General features: G+C 36.5%; 1 protein-coding gene across 3 annotated transcripts in view; it reads left to right on the forward strand.

The window, feature by feature from the left end:
- Nucleotides 1-16,857, forward strand: part of LOC138305816 (uncharacterized) — a 161,026-nt gene that overhangs the window by 69,481 nt on the left and 74,688 nt on the right. For all 3 annotated transcript variants that reach the window (XM_069246096.1, XM_069246089.1, XM_069246084.1), the window contains exon 26: nucleotides 9,549-9,760. In XM_069246096.1, the coding sequence (XP_069102197.1) occupies nucleotides 9,549-9,760 (212 nt within the window). The remainder of the gene's footprint in view (nucleotides 1-9,548; nucleotides 9,761-16,857) is intronic.

Consider the following 16,857-nt stretch of genomic DNA (forward strand, 5'->3'; position numbering starts at 1 on the left):
AGCAATGCTTTCGTGTAAATATACAATGTTGCACAATGTATAGTTTTGTACATTTCAATGACGTCGCAATGTTTACGTGTTGTGTGTCTGCGACTCTGTGTTGTTCACTTCAAAATGTACATCCTATTTGTATTTGTAACATTTTTGGTTGTACTCAAATGGAAACGTTATGTCAGGACAACAACAGTCTTGGAGTTTAATAAGTAAATATAAGGATTAAAGTCTCTTAATCCTTAAATACTAGCGCAACATCAAAGCCTTAAGTAAAATTGTATTTGCTAGCCATGCAATGGGGGTAGGTCAGTGGGCAAATAATGCAAGCCATGTAATTCTTGATGGCCTATCTTGTTTCAAGCATCTAAGATGGCCTCCACTGTTTCTGATTGGCTGAAATAACTGTTCCCTTCTGTAAGGATATTGATAGAAGTTTGGCAGTATTTGTTATCTATCCTTGATGCCAGTTTGTTATCACAACCAAAGGACTATGCATGGTTTGGGCCCTTTTCGGCCCCCAAATATAACAATTTTGAAAATTTCATGGATTGGGGGGGCCAAAAAGGGCCCAAACCATACATAGTCCATTAGTGAAATATAAGAAATGTATAAGAGTGATCATTTTTGCTCTAGTATCTTGTAAAGTATATAGAATTAAGCCGGAGTGCTCTGGGCCTCTTGTAAGTCCATCAACTTAGTTACCATCTTTGAGTTTAGATATTCAAATGAATTTAAATCTATTTTTATATGAATGAATAGTTCCTACAGATTAAGTTATTCATTTACCCTACAAGTCATCAGTAAACCATATCATTATACATGAAACTATCAGAGCTATATATATACATTTCTGATTTACTAACATCTGGTGACTGTTCAATGCTTAAATATCCTGATAACTAAAAGCTTTGACATTAGTAGGAATGAAAGTGGGTTTTCTGTTCGGTACATTGAAGGTGAATGAATATTTCATCTAGTTTTCTTCATTCTATAATGTATACCCACCCTAGTCTGTGTTAATGTGGGTGTTTAGTGGATGAATTACTGTGACAGTGGAAATGTTTGACTAGACTAGTAGACTTTGTAGATGACATCCTGTTGGTTTCCTGCGGTGGTAAAGAGATGTGTTTTATACATGTTAGCCTAAGGTTAGAGAGATAAAAAATTAACTCTTTCATCAGGACCGACCTATGTAAGGTTTTGTCATATTTCAATGTGATTTACTTCTGAATTTGAGTGTTTATCTGGACTTCTATCTGTAGTGTTTTTGACACCAGGATGATGATGTATCTGGATGAAATATGTCCTGTTTCCTTTTTACAAACTTGGGATCAAAAATCATAACCTCGGATATAAGTAAATTGTGAGACTATACTGTGTGTTTCTGGATATCCAGGAAAATTCCTTGTGGAGAAAAATACATCTGTAAGTTATTGATAATACATGTATTCAATTAATTTTGAAACAATTGAAAGTTCCAGTTTGCTTTGGCTGTATTTTAATTTTGAATCAAGATTCTGTATAATTTTAAATGAATACAGCAGGTTGTGGGTTTTTTCCTGTGGCCACCTTAGACAAATTAACATTTATACAAATGCATGAATCATTTTGGAATCTTATTTCAGTATAATGTTTTAATTATCATATCAATAGCAGGAGATTATGTAATACTTCAAAGCTATTTGTTTGAAGAATACAAATGAATAGACAAGATTCTATTTATACAATGACTTCAGTATACCATATTTTACCTAATTAGTACCCTTGGTACAAAACTGATATACCTGGTATATGAACATGGGATGTGAACTAGTTGGTTTCCCATTAGACTTAAGTTCTTGGCTTTCATTTCGCTGTTAAAAAGCATTTTTTTCTAGATGGCCATTTTTTTTTAATGTTCCAGGCCGAGCATAGTGTCCTTTATTTTAACCTATATTTTGCTTATCATACACGTTTTATTATTTCTGATGGCTTTAACTTTTTTTAGGTCACCTGAGACAAAGTCTTCTAATCGCCTTTTGTCCGTCGTCGTGCGTTGTGCGTCGTCCGTCGTATGGCGATAAACAATTTACTTTTTCAACTTCTTCTCCAAAACTACTGAACCAAATTTGTTGAAATTTTGCAGAAACCTTCCATAGCCAAAGGTCAACCAAAATTGTGAATTATATGGTCCCTGCCCCCCAGGGGCCTGAGGGGTGGGGCCAAAAGGGGTCAAATAGGCTAAAACTTCAAAAATCTTCTTTCGAAATTCCAGAAATGGTAGAATCAAATACTCTTCATAAATTAAAAGGTCTTGAGGTCCTTTACAAAAATTGTGAATTTTATGACCCTGGGGTCTCATGTTCCCCCCTGGGGAGGGGCTCAAGTTTGCTATAGTTTATATAGGGAAAAGACATTTTTAGCCCACCATCATCAGATGGTGGGCTATTCAAATCGCCTTTCGTCCGTGGTCCGTGGTCCGTCCTTCCGTCCTTCCGTCCGTCCGTCCGTCCGTTAACAATTCTTGTTACCGCTAATTCTCAGAAAGTGCTGAAGGGATCTTTCTCAAATTTCATATATAGGTTCCCCTAGGACTCTAGTTGTGCATATTGCATTTTGGGACCGATCGGTCAACAAGATGGCCGACAGGCGGCCATCTTGGATTTTGATAGTTAAAGTTTGTTACCGCTACTTCTCAAAAAGTGCTGAAGGGATCTTTCTCAAATTTTATGTACAGGTTTCCCTAGAACTCTAGTTGTGCATATTGCATTTTGGGACTGATCGGTCAACAAGATGGCCGACAGGCAGCCATCTTGGATTTTGATAGTTAAAGTTTGTTACCGCTATTACTCAAAAAGTACTGAAGGGATCTTTCTCAAATTTCATATATAGGTTTCCCTAGGGCCCTAGTTGTGCATATTGCATTTTGGAACCGATCGGTCAACAAGATGGCTTGGATTTTGATAGTTAAAGTTTGTTACCGCTATTTCTCAAAAAGTACTGAAGGTATCGTTTACAAATTTCATATGAAGGTTCCCCAAGGACCCTAGTTGTGCATATTGTTAATTGGGACCGATCGGTAAACAAGATGGCCGACCGACGGCCATATTGGATTTTGATTGTTAAAGTTTGTTACCGCTATTTCTCAGAAAGTACTGAAGGGATCTTTCTCAAATTTTATGTGTAGGTTCCCCTTGTACCCTAGTTGTGCATAGTACCTTTTAGGACTGATGCATAATGCCTTTCGGGACTGATCGGTAAACAAGATGGCCAACCGGCCGCCATCTTAGATTTCATTGTTGAAGTTTGTTACCACTATTTCTTAGAAAGTACCATAGCGATCTGTCTCAAATTTTATATGTCATATGTTTGAAAAAGTTTGAAAAGCAGGGAAAAGATCCCTCTTTCCATTGTCAGACATAGATCTTTCTTTGGTGGGCGCCAAGATCCCTCTGGGATCTCTTGTTGAGCATTATTTGGTCATTTCTAATAGGAAATAAGTCAAATGTTGTCAGAATTATCAGTATGAGATGGCCATTGAATCCTATTACTGTCATGTCAGTCTAACCATTGACGATGACAGTGATGTACTCGCCGCGCAACTTGCACAATACTATTGCATACTGGGTTACAATATAATGCTAAACGCGAGTTGATTGGTTGGTGGGCGTGGCTTATATCGTGTGATATGTGTGACCCTCGTGTGATAGATCTATCCTGAACTCATCGGGTATTACCGTACTCATAAGAACTAGATCTATCCTGAACTCATCGGGTATTACCGTATCCAAAAGAACTGCAGGATGTGTCCATACTTTCTATTAGGCCTACCCGCAGTTTTTACAACAGACGTTTCTTCATAGAAAGCTCTGGCATTAAATGCGATAACGCGGTTTTCAAGAGCTGCTGTCCGTGTTTCAGCCAGGTTAGACTGGATAACTTTTTGCGTCATCGCTAGCATAATTTATGGTAGGGAATGTGCGTCACAAACATTAGCTAACCTGTTAGGCTACTTCGAGAACAAAGTAATGGCTGCCGTGAGGCCCGCCTCGCGGTAAGTTTACCTCTGTTTGTTTCTTTATCAATCAACTTCTTAAATATCAAAGTACTTTTAATTCACTACGGATTTTATTTATTCTATAAACTTAAGACTTCGTTGGTAATTTCGCTTGGGTACCGATAAACAGGTAGCTGGGTTAAATGTCCCGCATGCAGTCACATTCTTTATAATCTTGTGACAACCTCCTCTCGTAACATCAGTTGTTGGGTATTTTTACTAATCTCATGAAAAAGATAATCCTTTAGTTTATAATGAAAATCAAGTAATTCACTACGAAGTTTACCGTCCGTCAGCACCCCGTTAGCATAAGATCTTCCACACACGTTTTTTTATCAGGCACAGTCATATTGCCTCTCAAAGTCTAGAACATTGTCAGACAATTGACAGAACCACTCGACCAGTTGATAATACTGTCGCTCAACATACCGAGGTATTACTTCATTATCCCCCGCCCAACGAAGTTGGCGGGGGATATACAAATGGGTTCCGTCCGTCCGTCCTGCGAATGGTTTCCGGAGCATAACTCTAAAACCAGTAGAGATATTTCCACGAAACTTCATACACACATTGGTCTTATGGTCTAGTAGTGCCTTTTGCTAATTTTAGGTTTTCATTTTTTGCATTTTTTCCGTAACCATGGAAACATTGCTGAAAATGGCAGATTTTTGTGTAAGAATCGTTTCCGGAGCACAACTCTAAAACCAGCAGAGATATTTCCATGAAACTTCATAGACACATTGTTCTTATGGTCTAGTAGTGCCTTTTGCTATTTTTAGGTTTTCATTTTTTGCACTTTTTCTGTACCCATGGAAACATTGCTGAAAATATCATATTTTTGTACCAGGTTCGTTTCCGCAGCATAACTGGGAAACAGGTTGAGATATATGCACGGAACTCCATAGGCACATTAGTCTTATAGTCTAGTAGTGCCTTTTGCTATTTTAAGGTTTTCACTTTTTGTGCTTTTTTCTGTAACCATGGAAACATTGCTGAAAATGGCAGATTTTTGTGTAAGAATCGTTTCCGGAGCACAACTCTAAAACCAGCAGAGATATTTCCATGAAACTTCATAGAGACATTGTTCTTATGGTCTAGTAGTGCCTTTTGCTATTTTTAGGTTTTCACTTTTTGCACTTTTTCGGTTACCATGGAAACATTGCTGAAAATATCATATTTTTGTAGCAGGTTCATTTCCGGAGCATAACTCTAAAACCAGCAGAGATATTTCCACGAAACTTCATAGACACATTCTGTTTATGGTCTAGTAGTACCTTTTGCTATTTTTAGGTTTTCATTTTTTGCACTTTTTCGGTTACCATGGAAACATTGCTGAAAATATCATGGTAAATGGTAAATGTTACTTTGCAAAACTCCACCCATCTTTGTGTATATAGTCTAATGTAAATGTCAAGGCTGTATACCTGATTCAACAATTGCAGCCCCGCTTTACTTGAATTATACTCCATCTTTCTTTAGCTCAACTTCCTTTTTCCTGGTTTTTTTTCATACACATAAGTCTCCACAATCAAACTTACTTCAGCTTTGATATTTCCATTGGCGGGGGATCTGAATGACTATGTCCTTAGTTATTTTGTCAACGGTTAGACCGACACGACAGTAACATTTTCCACGGCTGACCCCCAGGGGCCTGAGGGGTGGGGCCAAAAGGGGTCAAATAGGCTAAAACTTCAAAAATCTTCTTCTGAAATTCCAGAAATGGTAGAATCAAATACTCTTCATAGATTAAAAGGTCTTGAGGTCCTTTACAAAAATTGTGAATTATATGACCCTGGGGTCTCACGTTCCCCCCTGGGGAGGGGGTCAATTTTACTATAGTTTATATAGGGAAAAGACATTTTTGAGCATTATTTGATCATCTGTAATAGAAAATAAGTCAAATGTTGTCAGAATTATCAGTATGAGAAGACCATTGAATCCTATTAACAATTTTTCCACGACTGACCCCAAGGAGCCTGAGAGATGGGGCTAAAAGGGGTCAAATAGGCTAAAACTTCAAAAATCTTCTGAAATTCCAGAAATGGCAGAATCAAATACTCTTCATAGATTGAAAGGTCTTGAGGTCCTTTACAAAAATTTTGAATTATATGACCCCGGGGTCTCACGTTCCCCCCTGTTGTTTATATAGGGAAAAGACATTTTTGAGCATTATTTGGTCATTTGTTATAGGAAATGAACTTTTTTAGAATTATTAGCCTGAGATAGTGTATTTTAACATCATATCCATATTGGTCCTGGCCGACCCCCATTTGCCAGAGGGTGGGGCCAAAATTGGTCAAAATGGCTAAAATTTCAAAAGTCTCCTTCTGAATTTACAAATTTGATGGAACCAAATACTCTTCATAGATTGGAAGGTCTTCTTAAGACCCTGTACAAAAATTGTGAATTTCATGGCCCTGGCATCTCAGACTTTCCCCCTGATTAGGGGTCAAATCTATTTTAATGGATATTGGAAAAACACATTTATGAGCATTATTTGCTTAATTTTCAATAGGTCAAACTTGGTTAGAATTATTACCCTGTGATAGCATTTTAGCATCATATCCACATTGGTCCTGGCCAACCTCCAGGGGTAGATGGGCGGGGTCAAAAGGGGTAAAAATGACTAAAATAAGGGAAAAAAATCTTCTGAATTCACAGATTTGATGGAACCAGATACTCTTCATAGATTGAAAAGTCAGTTATAAAATCACTGACTGGTTTCAAGGGCCTGATGGGCAAATATGTAGTGTTTTTGTGTCTTTGTTTCTTTCTGTATCCGAACTCAGGTGACTGCTAAGGCCCATGGGCCTCTTGTTTTCCTTTTAAAAGCCAGTATTTAATTGATTTGGAACACCAGGAAGATTTTTATGATAAAATGGAATCTTCAAAATACATGTTATCATCATATTGTAAACAAATAGTCTTTAAAATCTTGTTTTTTACATTGTGTTTATCAAATGCTACATGTAGCATTGTTTTTCTGTTGTTCTTCCTTACACATAACTTAATTCTTCCAGTTTTACTTATTTTGATATTGCAAAGGAATTTTTCAAAGAGAGGGCCATAGGCACATATTGTTGATAGTATATGATTTCATTCCATTTACATTTGAAGTCTTGAACATTGGGAAATTGATTTATGTGTTTTAAGAGTGGGAAATTTATTTCAATAATCATGTATTTATCACCTGCTGGTACAGGTATAAATTGTGTGTATTGTTATGTGTACCTAAGTATCCTTGGCCTTGACTTAAGATGTTGATAGCTATACAGCATATCTGGTATAACACTTAATCTATTGATAATACCTTTGGTCTTGACAGAGTGTATTGACCGACACCATCTACGTGTCATACAGTTTACAGGGTAAAACTTTGGAAATATCATTACTGGAACCCATCATTATTTACCTCTCTCATGTTGAATGAGGAAAACTGGATTTTTACTCTGTTGTTGAATTGTGGAAGACATTCTTGGGTATTTGCTCTATAGGTATGATATTCTAATGACTTAACCATTTGGTAAAGTTATCATATTTTATTGCTCAAGTTTTATGACAAGTCAACAGCTACATTAGACACATTAACAACTTAGATATGTGAACTAGTGTAGAAAATGATCACAAAACCTTGAGTGAATGTTCTTTTAAGATATTATCTGCAGATTTATATTTTGGATGTGATTTATGTAGAGGACAGTTTGTATACTGAACTGATAGGTGCAGTGTTGATGCTCTGACATTTGTTCTGTCATGCCTTTGCAGGGAACAGATAAATACTGGTGATTGGACATTTTTTTCTCTGGTCATGTTTCAGTTTCTATACAAACCCAACTGTAAAGAAGAGCTTCACAGAATAGGTAGCTTTAGACTTTGCAAAGGCCTTCCTAATTTCTATCCAGTACATTAATAAATGACGCTTTGTTTTTATTAAAAACAAATTCATTATTAACACAAGGAGTAAATGATAAAGGTAATTGCAGGCTCTTCAATGCTTAAAACTTGTATTGTACTCCAATCCCTCCCTAAGCATCAAAAGCCTTGTGACAGAGGTGCACCACACATAGATACTTTGGATGAAGACTATGCGGAAGTTTTTTGGTTGACATTAATGTTTTACTCAAATACTTCTATATTGCTCTATGGGTGAGAGTTGGCAGTGATCTGTTGTTCAGTATGATCAGTGTTGGTCACCACCTTGATGGTATGCACCTAAAAATCAGCAATTACCTTGATTTGTTGCATGCTACAAATTTTACCATGTCACATATGTAACTATATATGAATTTAATCATTGCCGCTACCATGGATTAAACTCAGGACTAGTCTGGTGATCACCCGATTGAGCTTTCTAGCTGGGAAGTATATAACAGTTAGTATTGAATAGGGTTACAAATATTTGGTTGAATTGTATTTGTCTGAAATCATTGAAGCTTTAACAAAGACCATGACAGCATTTACATTCTGTTTCTCAGATCAGATGAAATTAATTATGTAATGTTTCATCATTTAAGTTAAAATTTGCCTGTTTTTAATCTGTTTTCACTATGTTTGGCAGAGTACTCTAGTTCAGTCTTTTCAATTACCACTAAGTGTTGATAGACTATTAAAGAACAAAAACATATTGGCACTGTCTGACACCAAAATTGATATATTACGTAAGCATTATAGCTGGAATACACAACAGCCCAGTTGACTAATTGTATGCCCATCGCCTTGTGTTTCACTACAGAGTGTTACCAAGAAAAGCATCTGTTCATCCTGTTAGCACCCCTTCTATATGTGTAAACAGAGGCTGGTAATACCAACCTTGTTCTTTATACAAATGCCATTACAATATTAGTACACCACCAATTCTGGGCAGGTACAATCTATAGATTTATCATCAGTGAGGTACTTATAGTCCAGCCCAGTGCCAAGTAGAAGACTCCAGGCTAGATTGGTTAACGGAAAGGAAACATCTGTTGTTGTTTACACCTGTTGTTTTAAACACCTATTGTTATATCAGCATAAATTAGTTTTAGCCTCTCTACTCAGATGAAAGACTTCTGTTTGGAATCTGTGTGCAGTTTGGTATTATTTTTTGTAAAGGAGACAGTTCTGAAAGTGGTGCTATATGTTGGTAATACTATTTCTTCTCTCTCATTCTGGAAAAAAGATTATTTATTGGTATGTCATGATTTTCATGGTATTTGACCAAAAATTTGAATATAATATATAAACTTGATCCTTATTGATTTAAAACAGTTCAAGCTAATAACATTTCAGTCATTGAAACAGTTTGATAACAGAAGACCTTATTTGTTGTACATGATTCAATTCATGATAGCCAGTGAGAACAGTTTTACTCACTGTAAGGGGTGTGTATCCTTACTTGTAATTACCTAATTAAAAAATCAATTATGTAGTTAGTGTACAGACTTGCAGGTTGATTAGATAGATGGTGTTTGTAACACCTCGACTATCCATTATGTTCCTATTTCATATAACCTCTACAGTGCTAATCTCCTATCCACAGGATCACCTGAATAAGAAACGAGAGCAGATGAAACATGTGAAAATGCCAGAACTGATGGAGTCACAGGAAGTCGGCAGTGTAAATGGGACACCAGAAAGTAATGGAGGGGTGATCCATCCTCCTTTACCATCCAATCAGCCAGCCTTCCCTAGTATACCTAACTCATTTCTACACAGTCTCCAGCTCAACTCAGACAGCGGCGATGATGACGGGTAAATACATTATTTGCTAATAAATGTATTCATTAATCATTGACTATGGTGAGATTAATTCAGTGTGAAATTAACCAAAATTTGTGTGTGGTTTTCTAAAAAAAAAAATAGGCTTTTTATACGTGTTCTATATAAATTCAGTGACTTTGATGGTACATGTATTCAAAGTTTACTGTATTACTGTAGTATCTTTCATTTTTGCCTTCATTGTTGGTCTGTCCTCTTGTCTATCCTCTGTCCTCATTGTTGGTCTATCCTCTTGTCTATCCTCTGCCCTCATTGTTGGTCTGTCCTATGCCCTCGTTAGTGATTGTCCTCTTGTCCATTCTCTGCCCTCATTGTTAGTCTGTCCTATGCCCTCGTTAGTGAATATCTTCTGGTCCATCATCTGCAATCATTGTTGGGGTGTCTCTGGTCCATCATCTGCAATCATTTTTGGTCTGTCCTCTTGTCTATCTTTTGCCTGTGTTGGTGTTAATCTTTCCTCTGGCATCCTTTGTGGTTTGTCCTCTGGGATGTCCTTTGATTCCCTTGGTGTCTGGCGGTCTTCTTTGGCAGTCTATCCTCTGGGCTGATTTTGCCTTTCTTGGTATTAAGTTGTCTTTGTCCTTTGGCCTTACTTGAAGTCTGGTTGCCTTCCATGGTTTTCTATCCTTTAGACCCTTCTTTGCCTTCCTTGGTGTCTGGTTGCCTTCATTTATGACTATCCTTTAGACCCTTCTTTGCCTTCCTTGGTGTCTGGTTGCCTTCATTTATGACTATCCTTTAGACTGTCCTTTGCCTTCCTTGGTGTCTGGTTGCCTTCCTTGGCAGTCTATCCTCTGCGTTGTCCTTTGCCTTCCTTGGTAGTCTCTCTAGGTGGTCTATCCTCGGGGCTGTCCTTTGCTTTCCTTGGCAGTCTATTATCTGAACTGTCCTTTTCCTTCCTCCTTGGTGTCCTTTGCCTTCCTTGTTGTCCAGTTGCCTTCTTTGGTGATCTTATCCATTGGACTCTTCTTTGCCATCCTTGGTGTTTGGTCTATCCTTTGGACTCTTCTTTGCCATCTTTGCTGTTCTTTGCCTTCTTTTGGTCTGTTCTTTGCTTTTCTTAGTCTTCAGTTGCTTTAATTCATTATTTATCCTCTAGACAGTGAAATTTCAATAAACTAAATTGAAGTTATTCAGTTTTAACCTGTCGCAATGAAAGATGTTTTGCTCTGACATACATGTTTGCTTTTTCATCAAGTTAAAATATCTCATGTCTCTGCCAAAATAGTAGAATCCTATATATGTCTGGAAGAATCTTACACTTGAATGAAGATATTCATGCCTACCTGATAGTTCCATGTTTGATTTTTTTATTTATAAAAGAAAAGTGATAAAACTCATCATCAACTATGTATGCCACATTGATGAAGTCATGCAATTGTCTAACACATGGAAACTGTCTTTACCCTGGTAAAAGACAGTTTTTTTCTCAGATTACCTTGTCAAATGTTGGGGAAAGCTCTCTGTTACATGTATAAAGTTCGTGACTATTCACCAGGTTCTTTATAATGAAAAGTATTGATTATTTTAACTTTATAATATCCGTCTCAGTCATATATTAGATATTCTAAGACTTCCATAGATTCAAATTAGGGGAAATAATGATTCAGTTGAGAATTTTTTATCAGACATCTTAGGGTCTGGTGGTCAGTGCAATAGCTATTGTATTGAATAAGTACCCAATACCTGTGCCTTATCAGTACTTCTGGTTGTAAGACCCCACACATGTAGAACTTCCTTGTACTCAGTAAACCAAATATAAATTATTCTATAGTCTGATAAATTACATTCTGATTTGTTCACCCGTGTTTTAAGGAGATGGCGATACCCCTATCACTTTGATCATGAGTGTCTGTTTATATAGCATCTATCCAGTGTATTGGAGAAGTTTAAAGATTCTCGTATAAATCAATATAGACCTTCTGGTGTGTGTCACAATACTTGTCAGGTCCTTTACCTTCAAAATGTGCAAATCCTGCACCAAGTCAATATTTGATCTTCAATGTTGCTAAATCAAATAACGAATTTTGATGTAAAAAAAGGGGGGGGGAGTGTTGTTCTACCCTATAGGAAAAGTCAGCTGGTCCAAATGAACAGAAAGAGTTTATCTATTATCAGTTTTAGGGGGTTGGAAAGTACTGCCATTGCAACATAAACATTGGAGTGATTGCTAGGTAGATATATCACCATTACTTAGTTGAGAGGGACCTAGAGATTGCATATTATAAGCTTCCTAGCCTACAAGCAGCAGGTAGTCTTTACCAGTACACCATATGATCCAATAGCACATTGAGTAGATGTATTGGCCAGCTGTTTAGACCAGTAGTAACAATCACTATAGCTTATGACTGGTTAAATCAACTGGCTCCAGGACACCATTTATATCCACATAGTTTTACAGATTCCTGCTTGGTCTTATATCAGACATGATTGAATTTTTATGATTCTGTGCACTATTCTATTTGGAAATGCGTGATTTACCTATGGAAGAATTCCGACTGTTGTGTGATTCCATTAACCAGACATTTGAAGAACAGGAATATAACAGGTAAAACAGTAATCAATACATGTACAGACATAGTCATAGTCACCAAAATATGTTACATGCTTCTTAACATGTCAGTATCATATAAGTTTTATAAAAATCAATACCTCTACATGTGATCACATACAACTAAGTAATACAGATGTTCTAGTTCGTGTTCGAATGATTTTAATGTCACGTAAGCTAGGCTTTTAATCACAAAAGTAGATAGGATCTCAGATGTGGAACTTTCTTATGCCTACAACATTCCACTAATATTGACTGGTAGTTTTATAAAAAGAAAATTTGTTCGACCATATGAAAATAAACTTGCGCTATAGATTAAGGGAAAGCATTGATTTAAAGTTCAAAAAAGGAAGGTGAATTTTAGGTACAGTTAAGATAAATAGATCCCAAAATAGAAGAGAGGAAACATGCAAGACTGATATATTTAGGCTGTGACATTTGACCTCTCATCCTTTTATTTCTCCTCTCAGTGTGGTGCCAAGAGCCATTATTTTACCTGAAGGATATGCTTACCTCGAAGTAAAATATGAAATTCTTGTTTTTGATCAGCTTAGAAAAGGCAGAGTTAAGTTATTGTGTAGGTATTTTGTCCAAGAACATGTGTATAATTAGTTATTTGCTATTGTTTGGTTTTGCTTGATTTTGCCTTCATGAATTATGTATATATGTACACTCCTTATCAAATACTTGTCTGCCCATTCCTTATAGCGTTAACCACCATAGCTCACTGAATACATATAATCTCTATTGTGGCAATTCAGGATTACATGGTCATTAAAGGGATAACAAGGATTACCATATTTGACCTAAAGAGGGCGCAGGGCGCGGGTAATTGGCAGTGGGGGCGCCTTTATTAAGCTCATTATTTCTAAAGTTATCTGAAACAGACTATAACCCAAAAGCTTGCCGCTAGACAGGCCTCACTTCAAAAAGAACTGCCGCAAACTTTGAAACGGGCTATAGCGAGTTGTGTTTTTGTAATAGCTGGACACTGCTCCATTTTTTTTTAGGGGAAAAAAAGGCAGGGGCGCCCTTATTACAGCAGGCGCCCTCTTTAGGTCAAATACGGTATGTGTACAGTGTAATAACAAGTAAATAATAAGCTGCACTTATCCACAGTTATGCAATAAGTTATATATTTTAACTTCTCAAAAGCTAAAGAGGCAAGTGTATCAATCTAATAAATGACCTTGTCCCACTTATGAAGTTATTACAGCTCTATGCATGAGTTTAAAATATTTGAACTACTTCTTCTCAATAACAATGAGGTAATGTTATTAAGCCAATGATATTCTGAGATGATCTGTCGATTCAAATTACTGCTTTGAAAGTGTCAAATATTTCAAAACTTTCTGAACATATCTTTGCTTTGTTTTACTTTTTAGCTCGCCTATTCGAAGAATAGGGGGAGCTAATGTTGTCACCCCGGCGTCGGCGTCGGCGTCAGCGTCAGCGTTGGCGTCCCATTTCACGTTAAAGTTTTTGAGCAAGTTTCTGTTTCGTCAATTGTTTAAGCTTAAGTCATCATAAATTTTTATGATTTTATTTTCCTAATATGTATGGATGCTGAACGTGATAATACAACCAATTTGGGGCCTTTAGGGGTTTTTTGAGTCTGTTAATTTGTCATATTTCCATGTTAAAGTTTTTGAGCAAGTTTCTATTTTGTCTATTGTTTAAGCTTAAGTCATCATAAATGTTTATGATTTTATTTTCCGAATGTGTATGGATGCTGAACGTGATAATACAACCAATTTGGGGCCCTTTAGGGGGTTTTTGAGTCTGTTAATTTGTCATATTTCCATGTTTAAATAGTAAATACTTGAACATCAACTTCTTCTGAATAGGCGAGCTTTGCTGTTCTCCAACAGCTCTTGTTTGTAGAGGAAGTACTTGATATTGTATTAGATTCTTGTAGATGTGAGATTGGAGTTGACTCAATTTTGGAGCTCACTGTGTGCCAGACTCAATCCTGTTCTGGCCTGAACAATAATTAAGTTTTCCTTTCCCAATATAGTAATATCTAGTGGTAGTGTAGCCATATAGGGTGTTGTGTCGGTAAGGGAAAAGGAAAGAAAGGTGTGTTGCTGTAATGTGGACTTGGTTAATTAATAAAGGTTTCATCTAGGAATCTGAGGATTCCAAATTTAAACCTTATAGTATGGCTCCTGTATTTTCTTTTCTCCGGTTGAAGTGAAATGGACATTATACAAATAATCAGCAGTTCATTGTGAAGAAAACCACAGTTGTTTGACTATTAGGCTTTGTTCAGGAGAATGGGGGGGGGGGGGGGGGGGGAGGGGGTCATTGAATTTATGATTTATACTAAAAGGTGTTATTTATGGTTCTTTTTCCCCAATAACAATTCAAATAATGATTCTACACATACCAAGTTATCGTATGGCTGAATCATGCATTGCCAAAACCTATAAATGCTCTAAAGGTTGCATATCATCTTAGTACAATGTGTTTTGGCTTTTTCCTCCTTAATGACACCAACATATAAACACAGTGTAAGACTTTGGCCCATTGCCACACCTCTCTTTGTGTGTTCCTGATGCTATAGAGACCCATTTGTCGATGATAAAAACGGTAGATCACTTGATTTTCATAGCAAAAGTACAACACTACAGTATGGCGTTTATCTAAAGCTTGTATTGAAATAAGTTTCAATTATTAATTATCTAATGGATGAAATGGCAGTGATAGTTACACAATATTCTGAAAGCTGTCTAAACTTATATTTAGAAAGAAACCTATTAAAGATTACCCTGCTGCACTTTTTGTCAAACAGACTAACTCTTGACAATTAATGTACCAGGGATTTTTTTCCTCACTGATTTAGGAACGGTCTTAATATATCCCATTGAGGATGATGCATCCGATGAATCAAGAATTGAACTTTTATGAACAAAATTCAAATTTATCAGTTTGACTAAATAAATTTCAAATTCCAATTTTATCAATGGTTTATTAACCACTTTTTATAAAAGCACACATAATTGTTAAGTAATTGTTCTCCAAAAAATGTTTCTGCTCAATATTTCTGATGGTACAATGTTGCCATATCAAGCATGCAAATGTATTTATACATTCTTCTATACATATCTTGTGAAGTTTTTTTCCTCAGTTGTAATTATATTATGTTTTGCTAGAGGTAAAATTGAGAACATGAGCTGAAGTTTAGTCTTACTTTGATGGGAATTAAATCTCAAATTGAGGAGTAAATACATTGTGAATTCTATCTGATCAATGGTCTATGAAGAACCATCTGTCGTCCCTGTGGTAATTGAGCTTACATTCAAATGTGATCTAATTTCCCTATTACCAATATATATCTAGAGGGCATTTTACTTTTATTCTCTGGGTAAATACTTGAAAGCTAATAGAGCAGAGATTGGATAGTCAGTGACCTCTATATGACCTTAGTCTTATACCACATAGTAAATGTAGGTGATTGCTTTGAAGAGGTTGGAAGTATACAGTAACAACTGTTAATTGTTATTCTGTTCACACTCAAGTGTTATTTTAGATGTTTCTTACAGTTTGCTGGGGTGTGTTTAGGATGGTGATAATGTCATGACAGAGCTCGATTCTGAATTTGACCTTTATCTCTAGGTTTTTATATGTTTTGTAATCCTTTAATTGCTACGCCGCTTGAGGCGTAACAGTTAGCTTCATAAGCAATTTACGCCGTCTTTCAGGATAGTCATGTAGCAAGAACGTTTGAATCAGACGCATGATCCGTGTGTTATAAGCATTGCCTGTTGAAGTAAAATTAATACAAATTACGGAAACAGACTTGAATCTGTCTTGATTCGGACGCTATCTTCCTGATAAATTATGGTCACACAGCACTTGCATCCTTTTAGATTTCAGTGTAGAACAAGCATTTGTGGTAAAAGTTTTCTGAATAAGGATATTTTCTAGAAATTAATCAGACATTTTTAGTTCTACTGGCATGGCGCGGCATCTGTCCTCCCTCCGTCGTCCATCTGTCTTTCAACATTGCCTTTAAATCGCTACTACTCATAGAGTTCTGCATGGTTTCTAATGAAATTTGGCCAGAAACATCCTTTGGGAAAAGGTTGTAGAGTTTGTATAATTTTTGGCTCTGACCCCCCATGGGCAGGAGGGGCGGGCCTGATAGGGGAAATATAGGTAAAGCCTTTAAATTGCTACTTGTTATAGAGTTCTGCATGGAATGTAACAAAATTTAGCCAGAAACATCCTTGGGAAAGGGTTACATAGTTTGTATGAATTTTATAAAGAATGGGTCCCAAGAGGGAAATTAGAGGTAAATCTTTAGATTCCTTTGGAAAAGAAACAATGATCCTGTATTCAGAACATTACTTGGCATTGCAATAACCAGGTGAGCGATACAGACCCTCTCTTGTTAATGAAATCTGGTTCCATGTACAGGTGGAACAAATATATCTGTAGTAGTATACAGTACCATGTTCAAGACAATACTATTATATTTCTTAATAAGAACACCATCGATGTAACAATAAATATC

This window comes from Argopecten irradians, chromosome 1, assembly GCF_041381155.1.
Source record: "Argopecten irradians isolate NY chromosome 1, Ai_NY, whole genome shotgun sequence".
Classification (NCBI taxonomy): Eukaryota; Metazoa; Mollusca; class Bivalvia; order Pectinida; family Pectinidae; genus Argopecten; species Argopecten irradians.